Source organism: Petromyzon marinus, chromosome 8, assembly GCF_048934315.1.
Source record: "Petromyzon marinus isolate PM22_M1 ecotype Great Lakes invasive population chromosome 8, UKy_Petmar_22M1.pri1.0, whole genome shotgun sequence".
Lineage (NCBI taxonomy): Eukaryota > Metazoa > Chordata > Hyperoartia > Petromyzontiformes > Petromyzontidae > Petromyzon > Petromyzon marinus.
In genome coordinates this window covers 14,165,585-14,185,628 of record NC_133674.1, presented here as the reverse complement: position 1 = coordinate 14,185,628, position 20,044 = coordinate 14,165,585, and the positions used below count along the sequence as shown (strand labels likewise).

Here is a 20,044-nt window from a genome sequence, read left to right as displayed (position 1 = left end):
TTACAATCATAAAGTAAGATTACATGTATTCGCTTCATGAGTGTCAGGAAGTTAATAAAATGGTTAAGAACATTCGCTTTTTTCTCACGTGCCTAAAAGTACCAATTCGAAAGAAAAAAATCAATCCTGCTACTTTGGGTTTCTCGATTGTGCTGAATAGCACTCAAATGCGTTTCCATGTTGTTCTGCATCCAGTGTGACATTTTACTCCATGTACCGAGAGAAATTAATTTCCTAGAGAAACTCCCAGGATGCCGAGCGAAGCATACAAACCAAACATGGCACGGAACTAGACGAAAACGCATGCTAGAGAATCGAGCGTTTCATAGTTTTGATAAGTGCAATATCATGGGTAAAACAGGACTCCATTTTAGAAACAACATCAGCATTTTTTAAATTGGCTATGCATGCTATAAAAGACAGAATTGCAGCCTAAACAGTTTACGCAGAGCACAATGCGACACCTGCTATGGGACCGAGTGTTTGCCTGCAGGTACGGCTTGGCTTACAGCTGCTTTTCACACTGTTTCTTTTGGAGTTTTCAATGAACTGACTGCACAGGAGTCACAATGCAAGCACTGGGTGGAACAACCTCTCACACTTTGAACAAAAAAGGGGTTAGCGTTGCCACACACTGGCGTTACTATAAGTCTACAAAAATAGACGAAACCGCTGAAACACCCGTATCATTCGTGTGTGTGTGTGAACAAATCCACTAAAGAACTATCCAAATTAAAACAAGCAAAAACGCAGCGGCTACCAAGGATGAAAGCAAATACTACAGTTAAATCCAACATATTTTTGAACTATATTTTTCACAAGATCAATTGTGGATAATCCTGTCAAACCTACTTGCACAAACTAAACTTAGAGTTATCTTCAAGCACATCGCATGCATAATAAAACTTAAATGAGATTTAAAAATAGCCATGTTTGTGTCGACGGATTTTGGTAGGGCCACTGGCCAAAAGGGCTTCCAAACAGGAAGCCCAACTTGTGTGGGATGACTTTTGGATTTGCGGTCTGGATACAAGAACTTCCAATCAAGTGCAAAGTAAAATATAATATGATATACAGATTTGGATATAAACATTTTGATTTGCATTAAAATGTTAACATTTGAAAAGTTTATAAAGGACAGAGTTAAACACGTTATTTTCTTTGAACTTGAAGTTTGGCAACTTTGGGGGGAAAACCATTTCAAAATTACAGTTTACGTACCTACATTGACAAACCGAGTGGCCTCAAACCATGTACCCAATGAACATTGGTACCATAGCTTCAACGTTCCATTTGGAGATGGAGACTTGCTTAGCTGCTTGACTAAACATGGACCAAACTTACATGTAATGTACACTCAATGGACTGGAATTGGAGCTGCCAATTTCAATGAATTGTTATGGATAACTTTAATTCTACCAACTTACAGCATTGCCAATTTTACTATTTACATCAAAACGGTCTTGAGTTTACAAAAAAAGAAAACAATTGCTCTGGGGATTCACCTCTGGCAGTATGAATTGACCAAGTGAAATAAGATGCACTTTTTCTGAATAAAGCTATTTGGAACTTTCAATAATGTGGTTCAAAGTCACAATACACAACAACTTTATATATTAAATAATAATTGACTTTGTGGGCAATATATAAAACCCAAGCTGTAATTTTACTGCTAAAATTATTATAAATGTAAAATTGTATGTTGTGTAAATTATGAACGTTGGTGAAATTTTAGTCATTACTGATCATAACCATGTTCAGTTTTCGTAAGGGACAATACATATTTTTTAAAACACTGGCTAAAGATATTGAAAAGTAAATGGGGTATTTCAAAGTCCTAAAACCACCAAAAATGCAACATTTAGTTTGCATAGAACAGTTACATCTGGAAATTTTGATCTCTGAAATTTTGGCTCAATTAGACAGGTTATTTCAACCCAACTGTGGTTGGTGGAAAAGAGACCACAACATTTTTGTGGAATAATGCAAAGCAGCCAGATGGTGCCACATGGCAGCGGACACAGGAATGCCTCTTCCCTTACTCCTCAGCAGGGCCCTTGGTGAGCAAGGGGCAGGCAGGGCTAAGGGGCTGTGGGAGTTCACATGCCCGTTTTATGCACACAGACGACGGGCCAAGTTCTTTGCACGTAGCCTCACGTCAAAATAACCCAACAAGACCACTATCTTTGACATTCATCACGACGCCAAACAAGCGAGAATGTTCCCTCCACCATCACTGGCCTTAACCCACATTCTGCCACCGTTTGCTCAGCTCTATATACGTTCCAAAGAATGCTCAAGGCATACGAAGCAGCTCGAGCAGCTAAGGCAACAATGGTTCATATAAACAGGCAGTGTTTCATGAAACTAAGGAAGCAATATTTCTAGACTCTTCAACACCCTATAACTTTGAACTTTTATCAAGCCATAATTAAAGCACTCCATCTGCAGGTTAGCAGGACAATAGTTACGATTGTAGAATGTAAGCCGAGTAATTCAACGACTTAACCAACAATAGGAGCTTCCGATGGACAGAGCCAATCCTGCAAGGAACACTCGATAGCAATCTGTATCGAGTTACTGAAATGGCATGGAAGACACTCAAAGCCTTATTGATTGTTAATTAACAGTATTCCTTGGCTTAAATACCCACAGTTATGGTCATTGTTTCAACATTGCCAAGGGGTCAGCTACTATCCAAAAAAAAGTCTGAATAACTTAGGGGGAGGACTCATTTTAGGTGGACATTCAGGTGATCGAGTTGGGTGTCAGGATCGAGGACTGGGCTGCCCTCTGTTCCGTGGTGCTGCTGCCGAAACGTTCCTGGGACGTGTCGTTATTTGCCCCCTGCATCTCATCTCCTTCATATTTTCCCCACATTTGCCCTGGTGTTTTTTTTTCTTCCATTTTCTCCCTGTAAGAGATACTGCAGAAATTAAGCGCCTAATAAACAAATCTTGATTTGCTTTCTCAAGACCATAACAAGGTTTCAGAATTAAGGCTAATTTCTTTGGGAAATGAAGTAACATTTTTTTTTTACATCAGGATCACATGAGTGGCTAATCAGAGGAGTGGCCAAAAGGGAGAAGTTAGGGGCTCAAAGGAAGACATTAATTTAGGTGTTTTTGTATTTGTGGGTGCGTCACAGCGCAAAAAAATGGAACTGCTATTTTCCTGCACTTTGTTTCAGTGATTGCTGTGCCGAATTCCAAGAAAACACTTACACAGATGATAGCATCTAAAAAGGTAAAGATCTGGAAATTAAAAAAACGTTAAATGTGGGTGGAGCAGCGGCCAATTTAGTCACGTGGTAAATCACTTATAAACATAATTGCAAGTGTCCACCAGTCTCAGTGCATTATTTAGTTTGAAGAAGATTCTGTAACCGCCTTGTAATTGTGTTTGTCACCAACACCAGTTTTAGTAAGAGGCTAATAACAAATGGTCTTTCCCAAAATAAAATCTAAAAAAATAGGTTCAAATTTTCAGTGACAACGACAAAGATAAAAGATCACCATCAACAGAACCAATAAAAATCTTATTCCAACAGATTTGTGACAATGGTAATTTTGAACTTCAGTCTACACTGCTGGGTGTATGGACAGAGCTCAGCTCACAACCCATACAAATGGGCCCCAAATCGGCCTGCCCTTCCACATTCACAACAATGTTTGGCACATCTATTGCATGACACACGCATTTCTCATTTATGAGTGGTAGACACTACATTTGCAAATTAAGCATAACATTCTAAAACAGCATACATTGTTTTTTATATTAATATTTCAATGGAGGGGGAAACAGGTCTACTTTGACTTTGGGACATGCATCTGAAGGTTTCACTGTGAAATTTTAAAAAAGATAACGAAAAGGCAATCGGTACAGTAACAGAACATGCCTAGTGCCTCCTTGGATCAATGTCAGCAGGTCACGTTGGTAAGCAAACAGCCCCGGCACGGGAAGACAACCATTACTTGCCAGAGCAGCATGCAGACTCGCACTTATATACCTCAGGTGAGATCATCCTCAACAATTTAACTGGAAAAACTGGAACATGACGCCGAATAGCACCCACACTGACACGGCTTAAATCTCTCAAACCGTGCTACAATTCAGCAATCCTATTCATCTTGTAACACCCTATACATATTCATTTTTATGTAAATTACTAGTCTTCACATCCTATATATTAGTCCACAATTGTGCATACATTGCATTGTTTTTGATCGTGTTTCTCTCTTCCTTGTGCTTGCATCCCCCTCCCACCCAACACCATTTTCCCAGTTCTCCCTTGCAAAGGAAAGGTCTTCTCAAAAATGGGTTCACTTTTTCCACTTCATTTAAAAAGGATAGCCAGAAGTTAGATGTAGAACAACAAATTTTGCTTGCAAAACTATTTGAAATTAGTCATTCGTTTAATAATTGCATGTTTAACAAGCTACAATGTTAAAATAAGCAAATATCGTTCTAGAAAATACATCGATGTACAATTACAGCATTATGCACAATCCAGAAAAGAGACCAAACCATTTGCCATATCAGAACTTAGGTGAAACACCATGAACCTCATGTGTGTCACTAAACGTCAGATCCACACACTACTCGATGGTTAGCTTGACCAGTGCTCTCCTTTTCAATGCATCACAGCCATTTAAAAACAAGAGTGTCAAAATAACAAAACTTAATTAATGAAGGGAATTGTTAAGTAAAAAAAAATGGTGAATTGCAGAAATGAGAGCAAGAAACCCATTTTACAGCTACATTTTAAGTTTCAGTTTGTGTATTACGCTTAGATAGCCGTCCCTTCATGTAGGTAATATGGCGTTTGCGCGTTTTCCTCGTGGTTGTGTGGATTTTTCTTCGGGTCCTATGGGGTTTCCCCCTCCACAGTTTAGAATCGTGCGTTTCGAGTGTCTGGCTGCTATAACTTTTCCACACGAGAAGCCACTTTTTGTTGGGCTATCATTTGGGGGCCAGGTCACTTCTGAAAAAGAGCTATGTAGCACAAGTGGGTGTTAACTGGTAAAATACATTAAAAGAAATAGATTACTTTAGGTATTACCGATTGTATAGATTGTATTCTGAGCATGCACACTGTGCGATACGGACTACATATATTGTTGGAGACGTATCAAGATTAAGTCAAAATCCTTTAATTAACCTACTGGTCAGTCATCAGTTGCTACCAAGATAGGCCGCGATGCGAGGATGGAAAGAGAGATGGACAAAAGTTTATCTGTGCGCAGATGAAACAACAAAGGCCATCCCCTTCCTGTCCGCAACAATTCCTTGCAAATGATTAGGGTTATCAGCAGCTCCTAGACCAGGCTCTGATCACGGCAACAAGAGGAATGTGGCATTAATGGAAAGCACCGTTACTCAGCACTTGCATGAAAGTGCCAAGAATACATCATCAAGGTGATGGCAACTGCAGCGGTGAAATGCATTGGTACATACGCACAGGAGTACATCGCAAACAAAGCTCACCACCACACTTGTCAATTGCGCTGCCATACAATACAAATATAGTAGGTTAACAGTTCAGACAACGGCTCCTTCTTCAGAGCAGAGATGTACCGACTTGACAGTTAGAGATTGTACTTTACGTGGGACCATGACCAAATTAACAGTGTTGTACTGATATTGACAGAGTTTTAGATTACTGCAGTATATACTTTATTGAGCAGCAAATAATTTCTCCAAAAACCAAAACATTTGAACACCCTTTTTTGATTTAAAGCTTCCGTGACTGCAGGAATTCATATTCTTGGTTCTTTCGGTAAAGTCACGTAGAAGGGAAACAATAAAATAATAAAAATATAAAACGATAACATTCTCACGACGTTTCGACTGCAACACAAGCAATCATCATCAGGTGTGAAAAACACACTTTATTCAAATTTTCTTGTTGTGGTTTTCACACCTGATGATGATTGCTTGTGTTGCAGTCGAAACGTCGTGAGAATTTTATTGTTTTATATTTTTATTATTTTATTGTTTCCCTTCTACGTGACTTTACCGAAAGAACCAAGAATATTTGAACACCAATTTACATTAAAATAATACTGGAAATGGATTCGAAGCCCATTGCTATATTTAATTAACAATGTTCTTTAGTTCAAGGGATATCTACTTAGTACTACTAATTTGAGATAAATCGCATAAATATAAATGTGTCGTTAATCCACCAGCACCTGGCACAGCCAATTAGTAAGGTTTGTCATGTGAATTCTTTTTTGTCAATTTTCTATTACTTCAGTACATCGGTTTGATTGCGGGTAAACACAAAAACCTTTGTTATAAATATTGGTCGCGAAAGCCTGTGTTAAATAATCATTTGAATGTGTGAATGAGTCTATGCTTCTGTGATTATGAGAGCCCCTCACAGTTGGCAGGCCAAAGTGAACATTATTTGTAGAGGACCACTGCCCGGGTACATTCCCTTGCACTCTGCGGCTCCCAACACACACACAAGGTAAACTGTATTCCAGCAAATTATACACACTTCCAAATCCAGGGAAATCATTCATCAGAGCAGCTCTGCTTCCAACAGGGACCTCCATGCCTCATTACCCTCTATGCTCAAGTCTATGCAGTGGATCGCAAACCCTTTTAAACACAAAGCACCATTCACCGCCATCTGCCTAAACAAGAATATCTGCATACCATGCCTTTAACATCAACTCGCGCGGTAACAATCACATTGTATGCATAGTCTACATTACTGTTATACGGACTCAAAAATGCTTTGGTAAATATTAGTGCCTCGGTGACATTTGGTAATCCACCATCGACACGATGAATTATCTACAAGTGGTCCTTAAAAAAAAATCTATTCATCATCGGTGAATAAAAGCGTCCGTTTCCTGTATTGAAGTGTTACAATGTCGCAATTGTCACAGGCTGCAATGAATGGAGACCCAATTTTAAACTGCATTCTTTGACCATGTTACCCACACCGGGCACTGAGTCACCCAAAACAGAAACATCTCCATCGAGAAGTCGGCTGTAAACACACAAGACCTGCCTCACCTGCTTAGCGGAGTTGTCCGTGACATCTTGATTTGTTTGCGGCAGTGCATTCTGCAGATACTCCTCCCAGTCCTGAATGATGGCTTCGTAGTTGTCCTGAACCACCTCGGAGGGTTGCTTTTCCATAGTTTTCTCCTTTGAGGTCCCAGTCGGTGCAACCACATCGACTGGGTCATCCATCACCCGTGGAAGAGGCCCTCGCTGTTGTAGTGCAACGCTTTCCTGTTTGGGCGGCACAGCTGCATCTTGGATGATGTCATTGCTTGGGTTGTAGTCCGCCAAGCTTGCGACTTTACCGTTTGTGATGTCACAGCATCCACCCTGCTCACCATCTGGCTTGTGTTCTTGGTGCGTTGGACTAGATGGGCAGTCGTCTACTTTGGTACTGGACGTGACGAGTGATGCTGTGGAACAATGGCGTAAAGTGGCTCTGTTCAGGGCTTCCATAATGAGGTGTTTGGATGACATGTTGGACGCAGTTGTGACAGGAGGGCAAGCGGGTTCTTTTGGCAGTGCATCTGGACATCCTTCAACTAAAGTGGGAGAGGTTTCAGTGCAATTGCTGCTTGTGTTCGCTAGATTACGATCGTGGATGTCTGGAGTAGACGACTTTTCCGAAACTTCAGAATTGAGAGGTCTTCCGCATAACAGCAAATGATTTGACGTCCGCGGGTGAGTGCGTGGCAATGTGTGCTGATGCAACTCGCGTGGCTTGCAGGCAACGGTTGACCCGTTGACATTCAATGCCTGTGAAGACATGCTGCGAGGGGGGCACTTGGCCTGTGACGGTGGCAAAATCGAATTTGTACTTACAGCTGTCCTACTGCAATTATGGAACATGGATGCAGAAACTACTCCAGACTTGGCCGACAGCGCAAGGCTCTGGTCAGAATGATGTTTGCCGTGGACGTCGTTATCGGAAATAGCAGGAATGATAGTGTCTTTTGGGAGCACAGCTAACGAAGTGGCATGCACACTGCTGCAAGACTTAGTCAGGCCAGCATATTGGACATTTGTCGGAGAAAGAGCCAAGTCAGACTTCCGTAAGTTACATCCGAGGTCAAAACATGACTTGGATTTCCCTTGTATCATTTTAGACGGAGGCGATGAAGGCCATTGGGGAAGTCCTGCGTTCAGTGTGCGTGTGGGCGTAAGTGCATTGCCAGAGTCGAGGGATGCAGACCGGCCATTCAGAGGCTTGTGAGGTGAACATGGAGACTTTTCATTGTCCGAAGGTACCAGCCCTGAATCTCGAGACATGTTCTTTGACAAAATCTTCCCATTCCCTTCTTTGTCAAGAGGATCGTCCTGTTTGAGAGCCGGACTTTGAAGAGTACCACCACCACCACCAGCACCGGCATCATCATCATCAACTTTCAAAATGTCTGCCCCTACCAAACTGGCACGTGGACTTCCGGCATCCCAGCAGCAATTTAAAGGAAAGTGATTTTGTATTGCAGAGTTGTCTTTGCCATTGTTCACGGGAGGCTCCTGTGATTTTTGAGAGATTTCCGGCGTGCTCAACTCCGCGTCGCTGTTGAGAGGCGACGAATCCATCGTGCCCGATTCATCCGTTGCGATTCCCGAAGACTGAGATCCGCTGCCGCTCAGCTGCTTAATGGGCGAGTCATTGTGGATAGAGGCAGAGTTCCCCATCTGCCTCCCGCGATTGGTGGAAGTCTCACTCAAGCTTTGGTTAAACTCTGTGATTTTTTTTAGAGTCACATTTTCTGTAGTTCCTTCTTTGGCTGCAAAAAATATATAAAGATTGGTATGTTAGCAATGCAAAATAAGGCACAACCATTGAGATTTTGTAAATTAGTCGTTTAAATTAGAGTAATCCTGGGAAAACTTGAAAACCCACAATCTATTTTTTCCAGAAAGTAGTCAGATAGTGGGTGCAATAAATATTATTTAGCTCACCATGTAGCCACATGTGGGGAAAATGCACAGGGTCTTTCAGAATATATATTTGGGTTAGAAGTTTTACCAGAACATCTCTCGTGTACAGTCTGTACAATCAGACAATGATTTCTACACATTGTACAAGTTCACGTGAATACAAATATTTTCAATTAACTTTTAACGTCCATTTTTTAAATTTTGAAACGTATGAGAACTGTGTTAGTAGCTTCACTTTCAAATAATAGTTTCACCGCATTTCCTAAGGTTGTACTTATCCTCTGAGAAGTCCCACTCCCAACTGCACTTGGATTTAATGTAAACAGCATTCCCATCCCCACCTTAGTGGAATGCATGCCCATACTTACCTGCTTTTAAGCAGGTATGGGCATGTGTCATGCATTCATGGAGAGCACGAAGAATACATGAGAGACATTGGCCAGCAAAAAAATGTCCGAGGGAGATTTGTTCTTATTGCCGATTGACAGGAAACAAAGTGCTCCACTAAGATGATTTGATAGAAACCCACATGTGCAAAAAACACCTGCTCCTGCTTATCCGACTTCCCCTCCTCCACGACATTATACAGCTCTATAATATTGTAAAGTTTGGCAGGAGTTTGGCACTACTGGAAATGAAAATGCTTGTGTTGTGTCCTAAAAATATTTATTCTTGGAAGACTTTGGCCCCCAATAACCCTTACAAACTCGATCTACTTTCAATGACTGTTTTTGTTACGATATTTTTTAAATTAAACATTCCTGATTGGAATAAAACGTAGGCACGGTATATCTAATGATTTCTGTAATATAAAAAGTATAAAGTGGAACCTCGTTCCCAAATACATAGCATATTTGCGGCAAGGAACAATTGGGTTTTGTCAGGGTATGTGGGGTTAGCTGTTACTGTCACTCAGAATGAAACGGGTCAAAAACGGTGCCTCGACTGGAAATAGATCCTTCACCAGAAATATAAACAGACTCGACATTTCAAAACATCTGTAGGTCAGGAGAATGTTTTATACTCAAACGTGTAAAATATTAGTGGTCCCCTCCACAGTCCGATCATAGTGTGTATCATGCCAAATACGTGCTATTAATTACAGTACTGTATATAAAACTGCATTAATGTGAATAACACTAATTTAATCTAGAATTGTAATAATTAACCAAACTTTTCAGTGTTTTATATCCTGAAGATCTGTTATATTACCTTTGAGACACCACTAAGTAACGTGTTACTGAAAATGGCTTAAAATAATTAGTATAATGACATTTATTGCAGCAAACCGTAGCACAGCAGATTTTAACATAGCCGAGTTCATGTTCATAATATTTCAACGTGAAATGGAAGGCCAGAAACAAAAGCTTCCTCGAGTAAATTTTAAGAGGAAAAAAAGTACGTAGCTCTGAAATTTGACTCTAGATGCCAAAGATGAAAGCAGGGAGCAATGAGTGCACGGGCAGGGACCGAGTTGCTCCAGCTCACAGCATCTCACCACCTGTCAAGCCACGTTGGCAAGATGTTAGCTCGCCTGGTAAACACGAGGTCGGTGGGTTCGATCCCGACCCCGACGCCTGCTGTATATTTGGAGTTTGCATGTCTCCCTCCCCCCCTCCCCCCGTGGTCGGGTGGATTTTTCTCCAGGCCCTTAGGTTTTTTTCCCCCTCCCGATTAAGAAGACATTCGTTTAGAGTATTTGGCTGCCAAAACATTTTCACGGAAGCCACTTTTGTCGAGTTATCATTTGTGGCCAGGTCGCTTCTGAAAAAGGTTATGTATAGCTCAGTTGGCCTTCCTTGTTAAAATAAGAATAGTTTAGTTTTACTTGGAGCACGTAAAAACGGCTAAATGTTGGCGACTTACATCAGGGATTCAAACTGGAACCCAACAGGCGCTATCGCAGGACTCAGTCAGACAACCAAATTATTGTTTCAAGAAACCACAGTCATGATAAAATTGCGTGTTGATTGATCCATCTAAAACGAATTATTTCCACCTGTTGGGTTACTTCCTACCAAGTGGGAAGTTGCAAGGATCAATGTTAGCTCAATACACTCCAATTGTCTCCAAATGCAAAATAACAGCAGTGTCAATATGCTACTAAGTTACCATAAATAAATAAAAATGCAGTATTGGTATTTACATCAGCTATAGCCTTCGTATCATGTGGCACAACAGTGCATTGTTCTCCACTATAAAAACTAAAAAATATATATTTAGGAATCTACGAATGATTTTCATATATTACTCACTTGTGAATATTAATTTGCTTGTACTTGTTTTTAACCTGTAAACGCTTTCAAAAACAAAAACAGCCCTTCTATCGTAATGAAGAGTGGTTTCAGTGGCATCGAGTCAGATGTAGCTACAACGTCCAGCGTTACTGCTCGCCAAAGGGCAGTGAAGGGAGCGAGAAAACAGCATGCAGCGACACCACTGCAGTAATGCTGACTGAACACAAGTTTCCCCTGTAGCAACCCTTTTTAATGTTGAAGGCCCCCAGGAGTACTGTAATAATGTTGAAACTAATTTAATACATCTTGGCAGATTTCTTTTCATGGGGGCAGCACATTCCTTGGATATCTCTTAGCTTGGGTCAAGAATACACAACAGAAAACCCTTTGTCCGCCCCAAACTTTGTAACGTTACACCAACATTCTGCTGAACAAGAATATTGGTGAAGTACGTTGCCCGCCTTCTCTAGAACTCGTGAATATTCTTGTGTACAGTGCTGTGAAGGCAGCACGCCATAAAGTTCTGGCAGTCAGCTAATTTACTCTGAATAGTGACATTAAAAAGGCTTTTTTTTCCTTTCCTGGCCCTGTGTACTAAACAATAAAACAACAAAAGTGCCAACACAATAATAATAATTCTGAAATAAGGCAGCAAATTTCCCCTCCTGGCCATGTCTAAATATGCATCAGTCTGGATGATCCATTTCAGCCAAAAATGTGGAAGTCATCAAGAAAATGAATGTCAGGCGTACCGATTTGCGAGCAGAATGTACATACATAGACGTTGGAAATAAGAATGTCAGGACCAACATTTACTGAGCGTGATCATGTTTAAAATATTCTAAACCAGATACGAAACTCACCGAGTAATCTATAATTGCCTTAGCATGCCCTGCAGCTAAGAATGGTCTGAAGTGATGCATAGCTTATATAACAGGGTTGGTGTTATGTTTGTACACAGTCTTGCTCCCTTCACCTGATGAAGGCCGCTTGTGTTGTGGCCGAAACGTCGTGAGAATATTATTGTGTTATTTTATTTTATCAATTTATTATTTTATTCTCATTCTACGTGACTTTACCGAAAGAACCAAAGAAGATGAACGATGCAGTGTTTACCACTTTTCGGGAAAGCTATTTTTCAGCGAGGCTAAACTTTAATACGGTACCATAAATGCATCTTCATAAAGTAGTTTTAAGTGTATTTTTTTAAATATATCAAGCGTATAAATTATGCAATTCCATTCCAGGCGTGAATTTTTTGTTACCGTAATTACAGGTGACAGTGTGTGATTTGCCATTCTACTGGCATATTTCACATATGCACCGTGCGGACATTAAAGACTACATTGTTTTTCAGTCACGCGATGTTGAGACCCATACATATATTCCTGCAAAATATACTTCCAACCGGTCAATTTCTTATCACGAGTGTTGCTGTAAGAGTGCATCGAGAGTTCAAGACAGAGGGAAAAAAAAATAACTCAAAACTTTAGCACCTTCATAAAAAAGGGGGAAAACCACCATACATTATCGTAATAATATTTACTGTAGGGCCCTTTACACAATCCACTGCTGGATTAAGGCCTTGGCACACCGTGGGTGCGTTTCACCCAAACCTCACCACGCCGGTCTCAGTGCGGGTTGGTGAAGCGGGAGGCGACAGGATCGACGACAGCCGAAGCCGGGAATCCAACATCGGATCGCCGAGTTCGGAGCGCCTTCGCCACAGCGTTCCCCAGCCACTGCGCTACCGGTCCACTCCCGACTCGAGCTACACAGCACCAGCATCGTCCGCCGTGATGTTATCTACTGTTGGACGATTGCCTCCCCGACCTCGTTAAACGTGCAACGTTGTGGCGTGTGGTTGGAAGCGTTGGACCAACGTTGACCCAACGTTACACACCGATTAGTGGGAACCCGTTGCAATACTGCAGTCCTTCTGTGCAACAAATACGTCCTAGCACTTGTACACGATTTAATTGTGACATCTCCGTGGTGCATGCATCCTCTGCGGCGTTCTCCCTTTTGGTAGAGACTCCTTTATTAGTCTCGACCACCGGCCAAGATGCGCGTCCTGCGCAACTAAACGGCTCTTTAACAGCCCACGAGTATGTCGTTAACCGTGGCATATATATACACACACACACATTAGTGTGTCGGACGTGTTCAACGAACGTTGTTAGAGCAAATGCCCTGCATGCAACACAACCCTATAAGCGTGACCTTGTTTAAAGGGGAGCCAGACACAAACTCAAGAGAGCCCGACAGTCTATGTTTAAACAAACTTTAAAACAAACCTCAATCGCTGAAAAGAATGAGTAACGACAGGACCTGCTTTTGCCCATCACACATCCATCCCGCTCTCACCTACGACCAATTTGTTTGACTATACCAATTGCGAAGTGGGGGGGGGGGGGGGGTGGGTGGGGGGGGTCTTCAGCAGGGGGGGGGGTGGGGGAGAGTAACCCCATAAGTAGCCCCCCTCGACGCTCCGGGAATAAGGCAACAGCAATGCCCTGCCATGTAGCAGCCCCATAACGTGCCAAGATGGTGCGAGATGCCACTGCAAAGCAGGCCCGGTACCTTTAACCGAGGAGCCATGGAGTTGGTAGCTCTGGCGCACCTTGTTCCACATGTGCGCTGCTGCTGCTGCTGCCGTCACTGGCAGTCGTGCGTGACCGCGCGGCAGCGCAGGGGACACGTGTAAGGATGATATCGGAGAGGAAAAGCCAAGCTTGGTCAGACTTTGGATTCTTCAGGCAGGTGCAGCCCTACCTCCGCGACTGGGCGCTCTAGAGAGCATGTCTAATCTACCTTGCAACGACGAGCACACGCGTGTTGCATTTTGCCCGGCTGTGGATCTCCAAAAATCAGAAACATCCACTTTAAGTAGCCTACACCAACGGCAAGCAGCAGCACGTGCTACGCACGGTTAACGAAATTCATTATCGTGTCAATGAAAACAAGCGATCCACACACATCCTGGGAAAAAAAAAACCACTCATTAAATCTAATACTAATACTGAATATGCCACTAGATACGTCGCGGTGAGTGTTAAACAGGGCTTCTTCCGACGATGACACACGCAACAAACCCCACCTCCGACTGACTGCTGGAGCCGCAGTGTGTGCGGAATCTCTCATAGAGGCCCCCCTCCGCGGGGGGAGGCGGAGCCTTGCGACCAGCCCCGCACATCGTGAGCGATGCGGACGTTTCACGGTGGAATGCAGGGGAGGGCACGGGGAAGGGCAGACGAGATTTAGGGGGGGGGGGGGGGGTCCCACAGATAACAGGAGAAACCCCCCTTTCTCAATGTTTTCAATAATCATCCAAGGCGCAACCCCCGCCTATAACTAAAAGGAGCATGTTGAAACCCCTCCACCCCGGTTAGGTTTTTACCAGGTCTAATATCCCCCGGAAAGCTATGGGGCATTTCTTAATGCCTGGGCTTTTGTAAATATAATTAGGAAACAAGGGTTGGAGCGGTGGTGCGGCGGTGGTTCGCGCAACCGCCGCAAGCTATCCGTGTGCCCGGCCACACGAGTTCGACTCTCGGTCACGGCTGGCATCATTTTAGGGAGTGACATCCCAACCGGTCCGGAATTCCCCACACCGCCACCTTCCACCAGCCCGCACCGACTGGGGTGGTGAAATATGGTCAAACAAATCCCATGGGAAGATTTTAATATTCGCTGTGACGCGTATTGATGTTGGCGACATTGGAGTTCACGTCTAAAAAAAAAACGCACAGAAACGAGGTCCTTACGGGAAGGGGGACGAACGTAATCAACAATCTGGTGACACTTTTTTCAAGAGCTGCCTTTTCATAATCAGAAGGCTCAGAAACTCTTTTTCAAGATGTTGCCAAAGAGTGCATTTAAATCTAGGCCATTGTTTCACGCGGTCTGTGGTGATTTATCTTTGGTCAAGAGTGATCGTTTGGGAGTTTGGCACTAATTTGGAATTTAATACCAGGCTTCATATCTCATCCCGTAACCAGCAACGGCGTTTTAATAGACACACACAACATTTCTCAAGAATATAATCATGGCCCGGTGTCCATAGGGTTAAAACGATACGGAAGCTTTACCTAAAATAAAAAAAATTGCGTTGTTAAAAGATACCCATCGAAATTGAATGCTTTAATTACCACAGTAATGGGGGATACAGTTGTGGGTACCAGTCATTTAACGTGTAGTTTTAACTTGTAGTTTTAACCACGCACACGAAATTCAAGCAAGCGTGTTTACAAGCACACAATAACCAATCATTGCTCGACATTTATAACAGCTCTTGCCGCATCACGACATTGTAAAAAGGTCACTGGATTTACAAAAAAATCCTTATTAAGCAAGGTTGGACGCTCACTTTACGGTACACTGAATAACAAATCGTCGCTCACCTTGAAGTTGGAAATCGTTTTGCAAGTGCAGCACCATTTGCTCGCGGATGAAATGTTTTCACAAGTGTTGTTGTTCTTGTTTTATTTTAAATAAATAGAAATTGGGGACAAGAACGCCACGTGTCCACGTCGGGGTGCTGGGAATCTTCGCGGGGGTGGGTGGGGAGGGAAAAAAAACCGGATCGGTGCGCCTCGCACACGATGCCGGGCTTGAGATTTCTGATCTCACTCGATGCCTCCTCGTGGCTTTTAAAAGTTCCGCGTTGATGAGGACGCGACCGGGACACGCCGCCTGGCAGGTGCTTCGCCTTTCGTGCGATCACCAATCAAGCGCCCAGAAACTCACAGCGCCCTCCCAAATCCTCTCACCGCGATTCGATCAATCGGAGCAACAGACAACGATTGATCCCCTATCGGATCGTTTGGGTGTTGTTGTTGTTGTGGTCTCTTATGTATTGAGTCGCGTTTCGTTTGCTCTGTCACAGCTGGTCATATTTGTTAGCGCCCTGAGACCTTCCCTGGTTATGACTTAATATTTATTCATTAAACAGTACACAATTAAATATTGACTTAAAGGCCTTCGTGACTGCAGGAATTCAATAAAAATAATAAAAAAATAAAAATCACGACGTTTCGATCGATCACGACAATTCGATCGATACGTCGTGATTTTCTATTATTTTATTATTATCTTTATTATATCTACGTGACTTTGCCCTAAAGACCCGAAGAGCAGTACACAATTGAGCCGGATTTCCCAAGGATATTCAAGTCTCACTGTTGCCATTCAAGTCTCTTGAAATGCGCTTTGCACTTAGAAGCTATATATGTAAGTCCAACTTGGATTTGCATATTATCATCAGCCATGCTCAATCCGCTGCTGGATGAAGGCCTCCCGACCCAAGACGCCACCACCTCTCGCGACCCTGCCGATATCTTTAGTTCTTTTACACTTTTAAATTTAAAAAAGAAAAACATAGATTATTACGCGATTCAACGCATGTATATATACACTGTGTATATATCGATATTATCCTAAGAATCGATAACATTGTTATACCAGTACCGATTTGGAATATTTCTCATGCGGCGTTTCTCATAGGCAGGACAATACAGATCTAGTAATTATGCATTCACAAACATAGGCATGCTCCTCAGCTTTACAACCAACTACTTACTGCATGAGGGGACGTCCATAAATGACCTCACGCGATTTTTGACGATTTTTGACCCCCCCCCCCATTCGTCACACGGCGTCACAAAAAGTCAGAGCCCCCCACCTCGAATATGACGTCACAAAGCTCTGCCCCCCCCCCCCCACACAAAATAAAACATGCTTCAAATCGCTTTAAACTATTGTCATTGTAGTGCGTATTTAATGTGGCGCTGCACTCTGATGTTGTAGGAGAAAACATTTATTAGAAAGTATATTTCATTAAGTAGAACGTGTTGTCTATATTTATTTAAAGTTGCGCATTTTGATGTGACGTCACATTTCTCAACACCCCCCCCCCTCGTCACACATCGTCACAAATGTCTGACCCCCCACCCCCCCTAGGTGCGTGACGTCATTTATGTACGGCCCCATACGTAATATTTGAATGACCACTCAAATCAAAGACAAGATCCCCCGCATAGCCTGGACAGACTGTTTGGGGCAAGCGCTGTTAGCGAGCACCTATGAAGGCCGGCACGGCACACGAGGAGGGGATGGGTGGCCAGCATCCACGCCCCGGCCGCCTTTGTCTCCCCAGTGGCGATGTTTACACATCGCACCAGGTACTTACTTGAGGCTGAGTCGACCTAGGGGAGGCCCAGGACAGGTTCAGATAATCGTCACCGGTGTTGGCCGTGAGCGGGAATCGAACTCGGGTGGCCAGGTTCGCATACATTAACAACCCCTTATCAGAGCCCTACCTTATTACAGACCAACTCAGACCTTATTGGTCACCCCGTGCCTTTATAGATCTCAACGTTCATCCTACAAAGTCCAATCACAAGGGAGAAACGCACAAATAAACAGACAACACATTTTTTTTGCCCGTATTCAAACGGATTTACGCCGTATGGACCTGAAAACTCAGTTTCCCTGTACAACAATACGGGGTTAAACCCGTATGGGTTTACAGGTGTGGGTTCGTAGCGCAGCGCGCTAAAACCACTACACTACCGCTCCGCAAATCACGCACAGTTGCACCTGCATCTCACCACTTAGCACGGGCAATTGTCTTCGTTGAGTAACTTACATCATGAGAACCATCATATCCACGGTGTTGCCATACCATGAGATTATGCTTAGATGCATTTCATCACAGTGTCTCATCACCGAGGCATATGGATTGTACAGAATGTGTTGCATCATCCCTTGATGTTAGCGATAGCCTCCATCTGTTTACTCAAAACAGCTGCATAGTGTTTATGCCCCTGGTCACGTGGCCATGTTGGTATTGTTGTAGAATTAAAACAATACTCTGGCCAGGTATCAGAAGCCACGAACAATAGCTTCGATTTCTCTTTCTGGAGCAGTATATGAATCAACTAATTAAATTAAGATTAGGAAGTACTGCAGTCGCTATTTCATCGGCTCGTACAATGTGATGCTGAAGTTGAGTTACTACTGTACTTTGCTGAAATTGACTTCTAGCTGTCAGATAATGCTCAAGTGACGGTCACATATAGTATGTGACTACATACCGTGCGATACATATTATGTACGTAACATATGAGACATATTATGATTGTAAAAAAAGGCGAGAGATAAAAAAAAGTTATAAATGATGTGAGCCTGTGAGATGTGATAACCAGAAAAGGGCCAGGTTGTATCATGGATCTGACAAAAAAACCCCGTAAAGATGTAAACGTGGCACAGTTAAAAATAAACTACTTGGACAAACTTTCCACCCTCTCCGGTTTGATTGATGTTGCTGCTCACATCCCGTATATTTACGCGATCGAAACGGAAAAAACTGTATTATGGATTACATTGGTCGCGAAAGCCTACGTGTTAAACACGGGATGATGACCTGTGGTATGCAATCGTTTATTCTGGCATTTGTGGTATCGTTGCAACAAAGAGAAAAGCACACAATAGGACGAACAGAGTGTACCATTTTTGGCTGCCTACTCACGATCTACTACAACAGCGTAGAAACTGCTTGATGTGTATGCGAAGTTGGTATCTGGGTGTGATAAAGCGCGCAAAACTATGGGGCGCCACAGCATTGGGAACAAACAGGCCGCGGTGATTCCCCCGTCGCATAGTCGGTCAAGGTTCAGTCGTGTGTAGAATCAGTGTGGTGTGTAGACTCAGTGTAGTGTGTATAATCAGTGTGGTGTGTAGAATCAGTGTGATGTGTAGAATCAGTGTCATGTGTAGAATCAGTGTGGTGTGTAGAATCAGTGTCGTGTGTAGAATCAGTGTCGTGTGTAGAATCAGTTTGGTGTGTAGAATCACTGTGGTGTGTAGAATCAGTGTCATGTGTAGAATCAGTGTGGTGTGTAGAATCAGTGTCATGTATAGAAGCAGTGTGGTGTGTAGAATCAGTGTCCTGTGTAGAATCAGTGTGATGTGTATAATCAGTGTCGTGTGTAGAATCAGTGTGGTGTGTATAATCAGTGTAGTGTGTAGAATCAGTGTGATGTGTAGAATCAGTGTGGTGTGTAGAATCAGTGTGGTGTGTGAATCAGTGTGGTGTGTGAATCAGTGTGGTGTGTAGAATCAGTGTGGTGTGTAGAATCAGTGTGGTGTGTAGAATCAGTGTGATGTGTATAATCAGTGTCGTGTGTAGAATCAGTGTGGTGAGTAGAATCAGTGTGGTGTGTAGAATCAGTGTGGTGTGTAGAATCAGTGTCGTGTGTAGAATCAGTGTGGTGTGTAGAATCAGTGTGGGGTGTAGAATCAGTGTGATGTGTATAATCAGTGTAGGGTGTAGAATCAGTGTGGTGTGTATAATCAGTGTGGTGTGTAGAATCAGTGTGGTGTGTAGGATCAGTGTGGTGTGTAGAATCAATGTGGTGTGTAGAATCAGTGTGGTGTGTAGAATCAGTGTGGTGTGTAGAATCAGTGTGGTGTGTAGAATCAGTGTGGTGTGTAGAATCAGTGTGGTGTGTAGAATCAGTGTGGTGTGTAGAATCAGTGTGGTGTGTAGAATCAGTGCGGTGTGTAGAATCAATGTCGTGTGTAGAATCAGTGTGGTGTGTAGAATCAGTGTCGTGTGTAGAATCAGTGTGATGTGTATAATCAGTGTCGTGTGTAGAATCAGTGTCGTGTGTAGAATCAGTGTCGTGTGTAGAATCATTGTAGTGTGTAGAATCAGTGTCGTGTGTAGAATCAGTGTAGTGTGTAGACTCAGTGTGGTGTGTAGAATCAGTGTCGTGTGTAGAATCAGTGTAGTGTGTAGAATCAGTGTGGTGTGTAGAATCAGTGTAGTGTGTAGAATCAGTGTGGTGTGTAGAATCAGTGTAGTGTGT

General features: G+C 42.9%; 1 protein-coding gene across 4 annotated transcripts in view; it reads right to left on the bottom strand.

The window, feature by feature from the left end:
• Positions 1-15,882, bottom strand: part of LOC116940255 (uncharacterized) — a 32,245-nt gene extending 16,363 nt beyond the window's left edge. Inside the window, exons 1-2 of one of the 4 annotated variants that reach the window (XM_032949773.2) lie at positions 15,575-15,882; positions 7,033-8,780 (exon numbers count right to left, since the gene is read on the bottom strand). In XM_032949773.2, coding sequence (XP_032805664.2) covers positions 7,033-8,780; positions 15,575-15,611 — 1,785 coding nt within the window. In that variant the 5' untranslated portion in view covers positions 15,612-15,882. The other 3 variants (XM_076065673.1, XM_032949772.2, XM_076065674.1) reach the window with 3 other exon arrangements.
• Between the last annotated feature and the right edge of the window lie 4,162 nt (positions 15,883-20,044).